General features: G+C 41.2%; 1 protein-coding gene across 1 annotated transcript; it reads right to left on the bottom strand.

The window, feature by feature from the left end:
* Positions 1 to 4,049: 4,049 nt before the first annotated feature.
* On the bottom strand, positions 4,050 to 12,726 carry pcolceb (procollagen C-endopeptidase enhancer b). Its single transcript, XM_024799912.2, has 9 exons — positions 12,586 to 12,726; positions 11,323 to 11,431; positions 9,547 to 9,805; positions 9,244 to 9,368; positions 6,637 to 6,773; positions 5,739 to 6,475; positions 5,548 to 5,628; positions 4,901 to 5,071; positions 4,050 to 4,419 (listed from the first exon to the last, which is right to left on the bottom strand). Exons 1-9 carry the CDS (start codon positions 12,672 to 12,674, stop codon positions 4,289 to 4,291), a joined length of 1,839 nt encoding a protein of 612 aa, XP_024655680.2. The 5' UTR covers positions 12,675 to 12,726; the 3' UTR covers positions 4,050 to 4,288.
* Positions 12,727 to 14,460: the final 1,734 nt, after the last annotated feature.

Genomic DNA, 14,460 nt, shown 5'->3' with positions numbered 1-14,460 from the left:
AGGCTTCAGGTCACCCAAGAAAGTCCAGCAAGCACCAGGATCGTCAGCTATGGGATCAGTGCCACCAGTGCAGCGGCGGCTCAGGAGTGGCAGCAGGCAGGTGAGAGTGCATCTGCACACATCTCAACATTATTGAAGCAGTGTGAGATCAGTTTGACAGAGAACAGAACAGAAGGCAGAAACATCCAAAGAAGAGCTTTGAATGTCCTTCAAGATGTCTGGAGATCTATTCCTGAAGATTTCTTACAGAAATGACAAGAAAGTTTGTCATATTTGTGATTAAGGATTAAACGCAGTCACAGCAAATATGGACTTCCAAGCTTGTTAGTAACTGTAGAAACACTTTTTTCTTTATATACTGCATTTCCATCATATGTCTGTGAAGGTTCTCAGTCATCCAGGTCATCGTAGTCAAAGGAGTTTGCAAAGAAAAGCGTCTGGACTTGTGTAAGTTACTTGAAGATGTTTCACCTCTCATCCGAGAAGCTTCTTCAGTTCTAAGGTCAAATGGTGGAGAGTCCCAGATATAAACCTAGTGGGAGTAACCCCCCACAAAGGGACAAAAGGACCCCCCTGATGATCCTCTAATCGCCTGAGCCAAGGTGTGAAACTGGGTGTGGGTCCCAATCAGGGTCCCAATTAGTTTACGACACCAGAGTTGGTGTCGTAAACCCCCGCCTCTGTTCAAAGATGGTCGCTCACAGTGGACATAGATGGCTTCTTTCACTCCTCTGGATGGTTTGAAAGAGGAGTGAAAGAAGCCATCTATGTCCACTGTGAGTGACCATCTTTGAACAGAGGCGGGGGTTTACGACACCAACTCTCTGCCATCTATAATCCAGTTTTGAGATCCCTTCCCAGACGCCTTAACGCCCACTCACGTCCTGGGCCATCTGACCTCAGAAATTCGCATGATAAGGTGGGGCCAGGTTTCACAATGAACTCACCCGAAACTCTGGCTGATTGGGACCCACACCCAGTTTCACACCTTGGCTCAGGCGATTAGAGGATCATCAGGGGGTCCTTTTGTCCCTCTGTGGGGGGAAACTCCCACTAGGTTTATATCTGGGACTCTCCACCATTTGACCTTAGAACTGAAGAAGCTTCTCGGATGAGAGGTGAAACGTCTTCAAGCAACTTAAAGAAGTCCAGACGCTTTTCTTTGCAAGCCCCTTTGACCATTTCCATCATATGATTGTACAGTTAAAAATCACTCCACCTATTTCCAAAATATAAAGAAATCAGGGGTTGCTCTAAGTTTTTGCACAGTATTGTATTCTAAAGAAATCCCTCTGAAACAGTGTTCATTTAGAAGTTTCCAATCCATGGTGGGTTTGTTCTGTTTCATAATGAGAAAATAATATTGTGGAAAAAAGCCTACTGTATTTTTTATTTTTTGTCCAGTACATTTTTACACTGAAACATGGATCAGCACAACCACGTCAGACTGAGAACTGAAAACAGGAATTATGCATTTTGAAGAAACTCAAATCTCATGCGGCTAAAACAAACACAAAAACACCTCAGAGAAGAGTCATTAAAAATGAGAGGAAAACAAAAACAGGCTTTTCGTTTTATAAAGTTCAGGCTGTTTCACATGTGCCCAGGGAAAGTTACCAGAGAAGGTGCAGAAGCTGAATAAACTTGTTTAATGTAAATGTTTTCTGTATATATCATGACGGGAAGCTTAAGGAGGCTGTCCATCATAACTGTAGCTTTTTCACTTCCACTCCTGAATCACCTAAAATGCTTTCAGTTTTTTAGACCTGCGTACTTTATCTCAGAAAATCCCAGCACTTCATCCTCTTTTTGCAAATATGAGAATAAAGAAGCAAAAAGTACAAAAATGAGTTGTGAAATTGTTTTTCAAAGATGTTGACAGAAAATATACCCTGAAATACCTCATAATCCAATCTTAATAACAAAATATATTACACAGTAAGACAGCTAGTGTGGAAGCCCAATTTAAAAAAACCCACTGTGACAATCTCTGAAGATGGGGGATGTGAAATGGTTGTAATTCTTAACTAAATCCTACAAAGTTTTTGTGAAACCCCTTAAAGCTAAAAATCTGTACTTCAGTCAAATATTGATTGTTTGATGGTGTACAGAGGCAAAACTACAAAAATGGTGTCCTAAACATTATGGATGGCACTGTATCTCAGGTTTTCCTACTTTGATCACCAGTTTATTAGGTAGACATGTTCAACTTTTCATTAATACAAATATGCAATCGTTCGATCACTTCAGCCACTCTGTGCATTTCAGCATGTTGTCGTGGTCAAGCTGATCTACAGAATTTCAAATCTGGCATCAGAATGGAGAAGAAAAGTAATTTAAGGGACTTTGAATGCTTTTTACTGCTAAATGGGCTGGTGTCACAGTCTGGCACAGGCAGAGTGTATAGAGTGACGAAGAGGACCCAAAATGCAGACACAAATGGACGTGGAATAAAACTTGAATGTTAACATAAAGCGAGCCGTTTATTAAGGCAGGTAAAATATTACAAAACAAAACTGATGAATATGAAGCTAAACGATAATCTAAACTGTGGAAACTAAAGATAAACTTAAAAAAAATCAAAACATGAAACCCGACATGGACACAAAGGTACCTGGACCCTGGAAACATAGCAGAAAGGACAACAGACGACCTGACAATGAGCAAAAAGAAACACACAGACTAAATACACACAAGGGTGATTAGGGGAAGTGGAAACACATGGGGAAACTGCTAACACTAAGCTGACATTACGAGATGAAGGAAGCAAAGCCGACTACACTGACACAGGACACAGACCTTCAAAATAAAACAGGAAACATGAGACGCAGACATGGCAATACGAACTTGACAACATAAGACATGAAACACATAAAGGGTGAGGGAAACTTAAATTTAGGGGTAGAAAAACACAAAGGGAATCTGATAAACAAATGAACTTAGCTAACCTAAAAAACTTAAACATAAACATCAACATAAATAAACTAAAACTTAAAACGCTGGGTCAACAGACCCATTAACGTGACAACTGGTCTGAGTCTTTTTTTTTTCTTTTTTTTTTAAATGCTCATCTACTGAGATTTTCACACATCTCTATGGTCAGATGGACAGAAAATATCCTGTGAGCAGCAGTTTTCTAGGTGAAAATGACTCGTTTATGCCAGGAGAATGCCTTCCTTTGAGCTGATAGGAAGGCAGAAGTAATTCAAACAACCGCTTGTTAACAACCACGCTATGTAGAAGAGCATCTCTGAACACACGACATGTCAAACCTTGAAGCAGTGGAAGCAAAAATTGAGGCTACAAAATTGAATTGTCAAATGGTCTAATGTGTCGCGATTTCTGCTGCAACATTTGGAAGATATGTTCAAAATTTGACATAAACAAGATGAAAGCACTGATACACCCTGCCTTATATTAACAGTTAATGTTAGTGGTTGTGGTTTAATGATGTGGGGGATATTGGCACAATTTGGGTCACTTAGTACTAATGAGCATCATTTAAAAGCCACAGCCTACCTGAGTGTTGTTGCTGATCATGTCCCTTTATGGTCACAGTGGTCCCATCTTCTGATGACTGTTTTCAGCAGGATGACAAACCATGTTTTGCAAAGTTCATGGGATCATCTCAAACCGGTTTCTTGAACATGACAATGAGTTTGTTGTATTCAAATGGCCTCCACAATCACCAGATCTCATTACTATAAAACAGCTTCAGGATGTGATAGAACAAAATATTTCATCATGAATGAGCAACTGAAAAAGCTGCAGCAACTGTGTGATGTTAATATGGACCAAAATCACTGAAGACCAGCACTTTGTTCGATTTGCTGCCTTCGCACTAAAGTGGCATCTGTGACAGCGTGGTTGATATATGAAGGCCATTGCAAGCTTTTCAGGAGGTCATCATGTAGGACAACAGTCCCTCACAATCATGTGTCATGTTGCTGCTGGTGATAAATGTCATATTTGTTTTATGGTCTCTAAGATCTTTATGTTGTATAGCACTTCAGTGTACCAGGGAAAGTAATGGATAGTCGAGACTAAAATTACCCCCAAACTGTGTTTATTATGTATCTTTTAACACAGAAACTTTATAATTTACATAGAAAATACAAAAGTAATATGTTAATATCGTATGTTTAAAATGTAACTCCTTCTCACAACCATATTGTAATATGAAAAAAATTCTGCAGGATATTGTTTATAATATTTTCACTCTTTATGCAATGTTACATTTTCTAAAGAGTCAAGGCTGTCAGTTTGATTGGTGGTTTAGGCCACGATGTCAGCATGATTTGCGAGAAAGGACATCCAGTGCTTTTGAATGAACGGGCTTAAAGAGGAGGGTGAAGCTGGAGGGGCTCAAATGGCCATTGCCCTCTGTGTCCACTTTTCCCATCAACACGTAGTTACGGCCTGGACAAGAGACAATGAAGAAATACAGAGCAAGTTGTTATCATTTACATCAGAGCAGCTTGTGATTTTTAAAGGGAAACATTGAAAGGAACAACACTGAAAATGAACAATTCCTGTTAAATAACATACCAATCCAGAACTCTGTTTTACTCCTATTCTTTATGTAGTGGTTATTTATTTACAATAATCCCAGAGGCACCAATGATATATGCTGCAATATGACACCTCTATATGGTTTTATTATCTACATTATTGCCTTTAATCGCTGACTTTTATTGGTTAAATACAAAATCATATCATCTGCATACAGTTTGACATTGAACTGGATTTTAGCACTGGTAGTACCCGAAACATAGAAAGCCATCATTAAGAAATTCCAGTTTGTACACAGTATTTACAGACGTTTGAAAACCTGCTCTAACTGTATTATGTGGCAATATTTCTGTAAGATGGAGAGCAAGAAAACTGTCTCATTTTTTACCTTTGATTAGTCCTGGGCATTTCTTGCAGGTAGAAGTCAGTGTGACTGTTTTGGCGGGTCCTGATTTGGTGACGGTGAGGCTTCCTGTCTTATACGCCTTGATCAGTGACACCTCGATGGTTGCTGAGCCCCTTGGACCAGGATCTATAAACGTAACCTTACCCGTAATCACTAAAATAAAGAAAAAAGAAAGATGTGGTCACTAAGGGAAACAATTTAAGATTTTTTAAAAGTTATCATTGCAAGGTGTTTAGACTTCTTTAAACTTTGGTCAAAAATTTAAGACTTTCTGAGTGATTATCTGAGGAATCTGCTTATGAGTGAAATATCCATTGCTAAAAAGCCACCCTAAAGTGGTCGCTACTAATTTGAAGATTGGTGGTTTGACCTCTGGGTGCCCCAGTCTTCATGCCAAAGACTGGGAAAGACACTAACCATAAGTTGCTCTCAGATGCATTCGTCTGAGTATAAATGTGTCTGAATGTTAGAAAGCACTTAGTTGTAGAGTGGGCTAGAATCACAAAAAAGGCATGTTTCAATGGGGAGAAAATGTGTAGAACCAAGTGACATTTTGTAGGTGTAAAGGTGTGAAAATAGATGGAGAGGAGTTATGCAAAGCCCAGACTGCAGCTTGTTTTGTAGCTCACCAAAGTCATGAGGGCAGAAGCTGGTTTGGAGGGTTCCAGTCCGCTTACAGGGTTGTGTACACAGTGGGTTCAGTGGTAAAGCTGTAGGAAAAACATGCGGCAACAAACACTTTCTAGTACAAGTAAACACAAATACATACATGGGGGTAAAAAGCAGGTTAAAAATTCAACACTCATTTTATTGTACTTACGTTTCTTGCTCACATTGGGTTTCTTGGTCACTGCTTTGGTTACTCCTGGTTGAGATGATGCTGTGGGTTTCATCTTAGGTTTGACTGTTGGTTTAACTCCTGCCTTAGTGGTTGGCTTCACTGGTTTCACTTTGGGTTTTATACTGGGCTTAGGTGTGGGTTTAACCTTGACTCTTGGTTTAAGAGTTGGTTTAATGACCTTGGGTTTAGGTGTAGGTTTGGGCTTTGGTGTAGTTTTAACTCCAGGTTTAGGTTTAGGCTTTAGTGTTGGTTTAATTTCAGGTTTAGGTTTAGGCTTAGGTGTAGGTTTAGGTTTAGATGTGGGTTTGATGTTAGTAGTAGTGGGTCTGTTTAGTGGAGGTTTCTTTACTAGCGGTGGCCTTCCTGGTTGCCTTTTGGGTGGTTTGGGGGTGGGTTTGGGCTTGGGGCTTGGTCTGAGTTTGGGAACTGGTTTGGGGGTGGGTTTGGGCTTGGGGCTTGGTCTGAGTTTGGGAACTGGTTTGGGGGTGGGTTTGGGCTTGGGGCTTGGTCTGAGTTTGGGAACTGGTTTGGGGGTTGGTTTGGTGGGTATTTTTGTCGTGGAGGTTATCTGAGGTCTGTGGATAAAGTCTCCTCCTGCAGTGGGTGTGCGGGACCCACGAGGCACGCTGGAGTAGTGGGCCATGAATCCATCTGAGGTCACGCTGAGGTCAGACACAAACTGGAGAAGCAGCTCGTTCCCATTTGTCACTATAGTGCTATGAAAGGAACAGGGAAAGTAGAAAGAAAGGATAAAGCGACAGACACGTGGAAGAAACGGGACGTGACAGTATAAACACGTCAGCAAAGCTCTGCTGTAAGGTATGTATACATGTATTTAGCTTAATTCAAAGTAGCTTATATCTGAACAGTATCTCACCCTGGTGGCTTGTCTCCGCAGAATTTCCCTATCCTCCTCGAGTCATCCGTTTCTCCCCCATTAAATAAGGCCACATAGTCATAACGACAATACATGTCAGGCTCCAGATCCAGTTTCTCAAACTGTACCTCAATCACCTGGAAAATAGGTGGAAACAGAAAGCTATGAAAGTCTTGGCAGGGCATGGCGCTAGCACATGTTTACTTCTGACTAATTTTCATGAGCCGTGTACAGTGCAGCCATCAGGAGGTGGTGGTGGAGTTCTGAAACACAGAGGTGCATTTACTCCCTCTCTTGCCCTTGCTTCCTTCCCTCCTTCTTTTAGTTCAATCTCTTGGCACACATGATCACGCCTGCAGGGACTCAAAGAGGTCTTTCATTTTAACTTCGGCACAAGGCCGCTGTCACACTCATACACGATAACTGCATTAAGTATCCTACAAGGAAAGTACATTTCCTTGTGATGGGCCCCTTTACTGCCATTTATTTCCAACACAAGGCATTTAACATACTCAACTGCACATGCAGTCAATTGAAATTTGATTTTGACTAATATTTGGTGCACGTAAATTATAGAAATACAAATTAAAATGATACCTCAGCGCCCGTGCATATTTTCTAATTGTATATTTCACAAAGATTTAAGCCCAGTTCTTGTTAACAATCATGTGCAAATTTTTTTGTTTTGAGGTTATTGCATTCCTGGTGCATTGTCAGCTTCACTGGTTATGTAGATTAGATCCACAAGAATCTATTTGTTCTTTGATTGGAAATATTGGCTATATTATTCGTTTTTATAGAGTTAACTATGTGAGTAGGTAATACATGTGAGTAGGTAATACATGTTTGGTGTTTGCTAACAATTAGGTGCTTTCAGCTCCCAGGTACAACATTTTAACCCTTGGAAAATAAACCCTATAAGGTGGATTAATTGCTCTCTTTTTTTACGCTAGTTGGAAGGCTATGTACAGCGTATATTCCTTAGCATTTGTTCCTCAGTGCAACATCATGCTGTCAAATTTTTCCACCGGGAAAATTTATGCTAGCTAGCCTAGCTAGTGAACCAGTCCTACATGTGTCCTTATTTCCGCTGGATGTTACTTTCCACTTATGTCACTTTGTTTTCTAATTTGTGTTCTTGTCAATAACTATCTGTAGACGGCCTAATTTGTGGTATTTAACTTACAAGTTCAGAATAGCCACAAAAATCAACATATTTTACAGTCTTTTCAAATGCATATGAATGTGAAGAATGCCACTTTTAGGCATGGCTGTAGAAAATGTCAGAATTCAAATTAATATGTTAATTAGGGTGACATAACCAAAAGAGATATGTGGGCCATGTGGGGAACAGTAGATATCTGACTTTTTTTTTTTAACATGTTGATGCTTCATTCTAGATATATGTACAGCGGGTAAAATAAGTATTGAACACATCAGCAGTTTTCTAAGTAAATATTATTCTAAAGGTGCTATTGACATGAAATTGACCCGATGTCGGTAACAACCTATCAAATCCACACATGCAAAGAAATCAAACCATAGTCCATGAATTAAGTTATGTGTAATAATGACAAAGAGAAAAAGTATTGAACGCATGAAGAAAAGGAGGTACAAAAAGTAAGGACACCAGCTGAAATCTTCAGTAATCAGAAAGCAATCCTTCCACTTATTGCAAATTAATATCAGGTGGTTCAGTCCCAATAAAAAGGTGTCTCATTACCAAGGTGTCAACAAGAAACATCTAATGAAGGGTAAAATCAATGAGCTTTCTTAAGACCGTCGCAGCCTTATTATGCAAAACATACCGATGGCATTGGTTACAGAAGAATTTCTAAACTACTGAAGGTTCCAGTGAAGTTTGGAGGTGGCAACATCCTGATGTAGGGCTGTTTTTCAGCGTATGGCGCGGGCACCCTTCACATACCTGATAAAAATCTAACAGGATGATGAAGACGACACGAGGGTTTGACATCTCAGCAAGACGATGAGCCCAACACATCCAAGGAAACTCAGCTGGTTTCACAGATTAAAATAAAGCTGGTAGAATGACCCAGCCAACCACCTGACCTGAATCTAACTGAAAATCTATGGAAAGCTCTGATGCTCAGAGTTCATAAAGGTGTCTTCAGGATTTGAAGACTGTTTGTGTGGAAAAATGAGCCAAAATCATGCCTGAGCAATGCATGTGACTATAGTTTCTCCATAAAGGAGGCGTCTTGAAGGTGTCATCAAAGGCTTTTGTATGAAGCATTAAATACATTTCAGTAAGCGTTTTTGATATTTTTTTCTGTGTCATTTCTCATTATTACACATAACTTAATATTTGGATATCTGCGGTTTAATTTCTTCGTATAAATAACGGGAAAAAAAATACGGTAAAATGGTAAAAATATTCACTTAAACATGTCACAATAATTTGACAGATAAACTAATATTAAGGCACTGATATGCTATAAATAAATAAAATGATAAATTCAGCTTTCTTTAATATAAGCGAGCAGGTCTTTAATGCTACTCGATCATTAGGAATCTAATAATAATAATAACAGAAATTCTGATGTGAACCGCTCTCAATCTGTATGAAGTGTAGTGTGATCAGCTTACATTGCTCGGCTCTACGGAGATGTGCCACGAGCAGCTGATGCCTGCTGGGTAATTGGAGTTGGGCCAGTTGGGCGTCTTTACGGAGCCCTGTGATTTGGTCAGTCGTCCTCCACAGAACTGGTTCTCTGTGGAAATATGAAAAAGAAGATGGAGTTAAAAAATAAGAGTGTGCTACAATATGTTAAGGTGAGACAAAAGCCAGGTGATACAATAAAAGCATGAGGCTGCCCTGTGTTTGCAGGAGAATAACAAAACTGTGTCCTGGAGCCCCAGTTAAATATTTGCAGGATTACTTGTCCTCACCTTCCATATGTGGCTTCCCTGCATTGAAAGAAGCCAGAAATCCTCTTCCACCAGTGGCTTCATCCGTCACCATCTCCAGCATCATGGTGTTGGAGGTGGAGATGAGGGCACCGGGCCTGAAGGTCCCGCAGAATCGACCTAACTTCTGCACTAGGCGGGAGTGACCGTTGTAGACGTCCAGGTAGTCATAGCGGCAGATGGGGTCAGCCTCTAAGTCAAAGAGGCGGAAAGACAGCATGACCACATGATCCTCGGGGACCTGGAGGGGACAACAGACTCAGTATGACCCACACACAGGAACAACCTGGTTTTTTGTTATGTAAGGCAGATTATTTCTTCAACATTGATACTGCTTGTGTTACTCTGAAAACAGCAAGAAAATGCTGAAAGTGAAGCATATCAATAATGAGTAAAAACTACAGATGTGTTTTTGAAGGAAATAGATCCAGAAGAAAATAGATTACCAAAATAAAATAACCAGATTTGAAAATGATCATCTATGCAACTGTTATTCACAACCCCGAGCTCGTATTTGTATTATTTTGACTCTGACTTGTTTTATTTTGTTTCATGTGGTTTGATGTTATATCTGAATTTGTAACATTGTAATAATGTGGCTTGTTGGCCAGATCTGAAAAGTAGATGTTATCCTCGAGGGACCTGCCGATTAAATAAAAATAAATAATATATTTCACAGTTAAAATGACAAAAAAAAAAGGAATAGCACAGGTGTTACTTGAATTATCAACACAAAAGGAAACACTGCAGTGTTTGTTTTTTCTTCTCCCCAAAAAGTCCCATTTCACTATTTCCTGTTTCCTCCCCTCACCCCCAACCAGTCACAGCAGATGGCTGCTCCTCCTTGAGCCTTGTCCTGCCGGAGGTTTTTTTCCTGTTTAAAGGGAGTTTTTCCTTCCCACTGTTGCCAAATGCTTGCTCATAGGGCAGGGGTGCCGAACTGCAGGTTTTAGATAACACCCAGGGTCAACACACCTGAATCAAATGATTAGTTCATTACCAGACATCTGGACAACTTCAAGACATGTTGAGGAGGAAATTTAGTCATTTAAATCAGCTGTGTTGGATCAAGGACACATCTGAAACCTGCAGGACACCGGCCCCGAGGCCTGGAGATCGACACCGCTGTCATAGGGGGTCGTCTGATCGTTGGGGTTTTCTCCGTGCTGCTGTCTTTACTTTACTACAGAAAGCTCCTTGAGCCTTGGAGCCATTTAAATAAAACTGAATTGAATTTCAGTAAATGGAATGGAGTTCTTGAAACATGTTTATTTACATGTGGATGAACCAATAGTTGTCAGGACTCACAGAGGAACTGTAAATTAATGTTTTGCTTCTTGTTTCTGTGCTGTTGAAGCACTTTCTAACAGTCTGGCTCCCCCTGTAGCTATGAGGAGATGGTACGGTCCAGTTTGGGCCAAGCTGGTTTATAGTAGGATGATGAAGGCAACTTAATATGAGCCTGTTGTTGGTGGTTTGATCATTTTTGGGGCGGCTGTGGCTCAGGAGGCAGCACAGATTGTATACTGATCTGAGAGCACTGTAGTCAACCTGACCTTGCTTTCATTAAATGTTTTTCTATTTTTTTCTAAATCACATTTTCTTTAGTTTTCTAGTGCCACACAGCAATCACATCCTTTTGGCACTACAATGATTTGGCTTCAGTTCAAAACATTTAGTCATCTACATAGGTGCTACCACTGTTTCGCTATCCCCGTGTCCCAGACTGAAACATCACAGCTACTTTCAGTGACTCACAGTGATGTACCAGGTGCATTTGCTGTTGGGTTTGTACAAGCTGGGAAAACCTTCACTGGCCACGATGCCGGAGTCTATGACCAGGTGGCCTCCACAGTGGAAGACTGGCCTGAAAGAGAAAGAGAAAAAGAAATCCTGCCCTTCACTTCATGTGCCGTGGGCTTCAGGAAATGCTGCTTTTGCTTATGCAGCTATACTGAAGAGCATTGAGGCAAAAACCTGCACACACACACGTTTAGATGTGAAAAACACAGTCTTTCTCTGTTCTCCAAGGCTGGGAAAGTTCCCAGTAAACTCTCATGGTATGTTTTTTTTTTCATAGAAGTTGGCCAAACCAAGCCAGGACTGTTAATACACAGTATATGTGTTATCGCCACACTCTGACTGCACCGCAAGAAAACTGTACGCGTTCGCTTTGCAAACACCGCCGCACAGCAGCCCAATCACACACGGTTTGGTGGCACACACACCCACTCTTTCGCACTCGGATAAACACACATCAAAGCAGCGCCAGCTTCAACTTTTAATTTTGCCGTGCGGGCCAGGCCCAGACTCGTTAATTTAGATGTTGGCTGATCTGGCATCTGGTTCTCCTCCAGAAACTCTGCAGCTGGAAATTAGGTTTAAATTTTACTCCATAGCAGCCAGTGAGGTAAAATTTACAATCCCTTACATTACAGAGCTGTTTTTCTGTCTCTCAAGTTCTCCAGGCATGCATGGTGTGTCTCTTGTGGTACTCTAAGGCCACACTTGGCCAAAATATTCCAGTTTTGGAGTCCCCTCCCTTCTGACCCTCAGGAGCTTAGCAGGCCACAGGCATTTGTTTGTCTCTCATGTTCAATTTACACCTTGTTTGTGTGGAACTCTGCACAAACAAAGAATTTCAGGAAGATTTACTTCTCAGCTGCAACAAGAAAAACAAACTATATGACACGAGAGCACTGCTGCTGGTACATCTACCCAGATTTAATCACAATAAATTACAGCACGCTGTCATTATGTGTCCGCCTGCCTGTCTGTGTGTTTATGGGATGCCGACCACATCTTTCTAACGCTACACCCTTCTATTTCTACCGAACTTTCGGTAATCACAATACTGCGACCAGGAGAGGAAACAGTCTCACACATGCACAGTAGTTAATCCAGACTGATGTGGGCTTGAAAATTGCTTGCCACATGTGCACATACTGAAAAGAAAATTGGTTCACAAAGGGCACATTGACAGCTCATACATACAGAATAACTTTGCTGCGCACACCTTACCTTGCGTTAGTGTCATTAGTCTGAGCATCAGTCCATCCCAAGGACAAAATGACAAGAAGGCACATGGGGGTCCACACCCAGTCCTCCATCCTGCTGTCCTCCCGGATTGGGAAAGACGAGAGTGCAGAAGGGAAAGAAGGAGGGAGAAGCAGCGCAGAGGCGTGGAGAGGGGTAAGGTTTTGGGAAGGGGAGGGGAGGCAGGGAGAGGAGGGGAAGTGATGGTTGGATGGTGGGGTGTTACGGAGGGAAGGCGAAGAAAGGCAAGGGTGCGTGAATGAAGTTGGTTAATGCAGGTGACTAGCAGTAAAAAGTGTTGTTTACACTGATTCACAGCCAGAGTGGATCTGTACAGTGTGCTTGTGTTGCTCATTAACAGGTAGACTAATGAAGTATATGCAGAAGGTAAGTTTCTGTAGGCGTGTGCTTACAGAGGGCCTGTGTTGTAGCATGTATAATGACCACTTCACAGCGCTGCCGGCTACAAGCCGTGCTTTTGTTCGCCATCTTCATCTGGAACCATCAGGTTTACATGTTGGACTTTTAGTCAAGAATTCAGCTCGACCGAAATGCTGTGGTGGGACTTTAAAACAACTGTGAATAAACCTCAATGGGCTGTAAAGGATTCCCAAAATTCCTCCATAACCATGTGAGAGACTGATAAAGAAATGAAAAGTTGGTTGTACAAGCTCGTGAAATGCGGACTAGCAAAGGACCGTGATGTTTGCAGATGACTCTGTGATCTGTAGCAAGAGTGGAAAGCAGGTGGAGGACAGCCTGGAGAGATGGAGGTGTGCACTGGAGAAGCAAAGCAGATTACATGTGTGTGAATGAGAGGGAAACAGGTGGAAAGGTGAACATGCAAGTAATAGATGTAGTAAAAGTAGACGAGTTTGAATACATAAGGTTAACCATACAATGCAATAGACAGTGCAAAGGAAAGGTGAAGAGGAAACTGCAGACAGGGTGAAGCAGATGTTGAAGATGGAGGTGCCACGCAGGAGGAAAAGACCACAGAGGATTTATGGATGTAGCGAAGGAGGGAGGATATGCAGATAGTTGGTGATCGGCCGAAAGAGGAATAAGAAGAAGGAGCTTGGAGGATGTAGCTTTCTCTTGGTGTGTCTTTCACAGGATTTTCTGATGGCAGCCGGTGTGCACTCTTGGGGTAACTTTAATGCAGTTGAGTGTATTGATGTTTGAGTGTGATCACTTGGTCAGGGGGAGTGGTAATTCTAATCATGGCCCAAACTGTGGTGCAGCTTCTGTCTGTCCTCTTGTTTGCTAGCTTAATCTTATCAGGACTGGTGGATTTTTCTTCTTGTTATCATTAATTGGTTTCTATTTCCCACATATAATAAAATTTCTTGTAACAGCACTTGTATTGCGGTGTTTAAATCTCAATATAATGGTAGTCCCTCTTTTGGCTCACACATTAGCATGCAAATTTAGCATTTACTTCTGTACTGCTGCGATCTCACAGCTGCCAGCGTGGATCCTGACTGCTGTTTTTAAAGATCATGGGCACACAAGCACAATTTAGGTGACGGTTCATTAAAAAGATTAAATTCTTTCCACAGAATTAACCTCGCCTCACAAAACGATCCAGTGTAAGCACAGGAAAGCTTAAAAAACTGCAGGAACCAGAATAAAAATCATACAGGGCTCGTAAAAGCAATTATTAAAAACGTGAGTTATGCTGAACTCTACAGTAAAATGTTTTATTACAACAGTAAGACTCATTTTTATTGTTGCATAATAAAAGATGGAGCATCTTCAGCTGTGTTATTAATACCAGCCGGTCTGCCAGCAGACCCACGCACATTACAATCATTGCTGCCATTGTTATAATCATAATATGCACTGAAGTCAGCTTCA

Source organism: Maylandia zebra, linkage group LG3 (genome assembly GCF_041146795.1).
Source record: "Maylandia zebra isolate NMK-2024a linkage group LG3, Mzebra_GT3a, whole genome shotgun sequence".
Taxonomy (NCBI): domain Eukaryota; kingdom Metazoa; phylum Chordata; class Actinopteri; order Cichliformes; family Cichlidae; genus Maylandia; species Maylandia zebra.
The sequence above is the reverse complement of the archived record's forward strand: the minus strand, read 5'-3'. Positions and strand labels throughout refer to the sequence as shown.

Bases quoted from the DNA above. Each gene is read 5' to 3' on its own strand.
- pcolceb (XM_024799912.2), bottom strand. From the start codon at position 12,674: ATGGAGGACTGGGTGTGGACCCCCATGTGCCTTCTTGTCATTTTGTCC. The intron at 9,806-11,322 runs GTGAGTCACTGA...TGTCCCCTCCAG, and splicing joins AATGCACCTGGTACATCACT to GTCCCCGAGGATCATGTGGT. The intron at 5,629-5,738 runs GTAAGTACAATA...TTTTTCCTACAG, and splicing joins ACCCAATGTGAGCAAGAAAC to CTTTACCACTGAACCCACTG.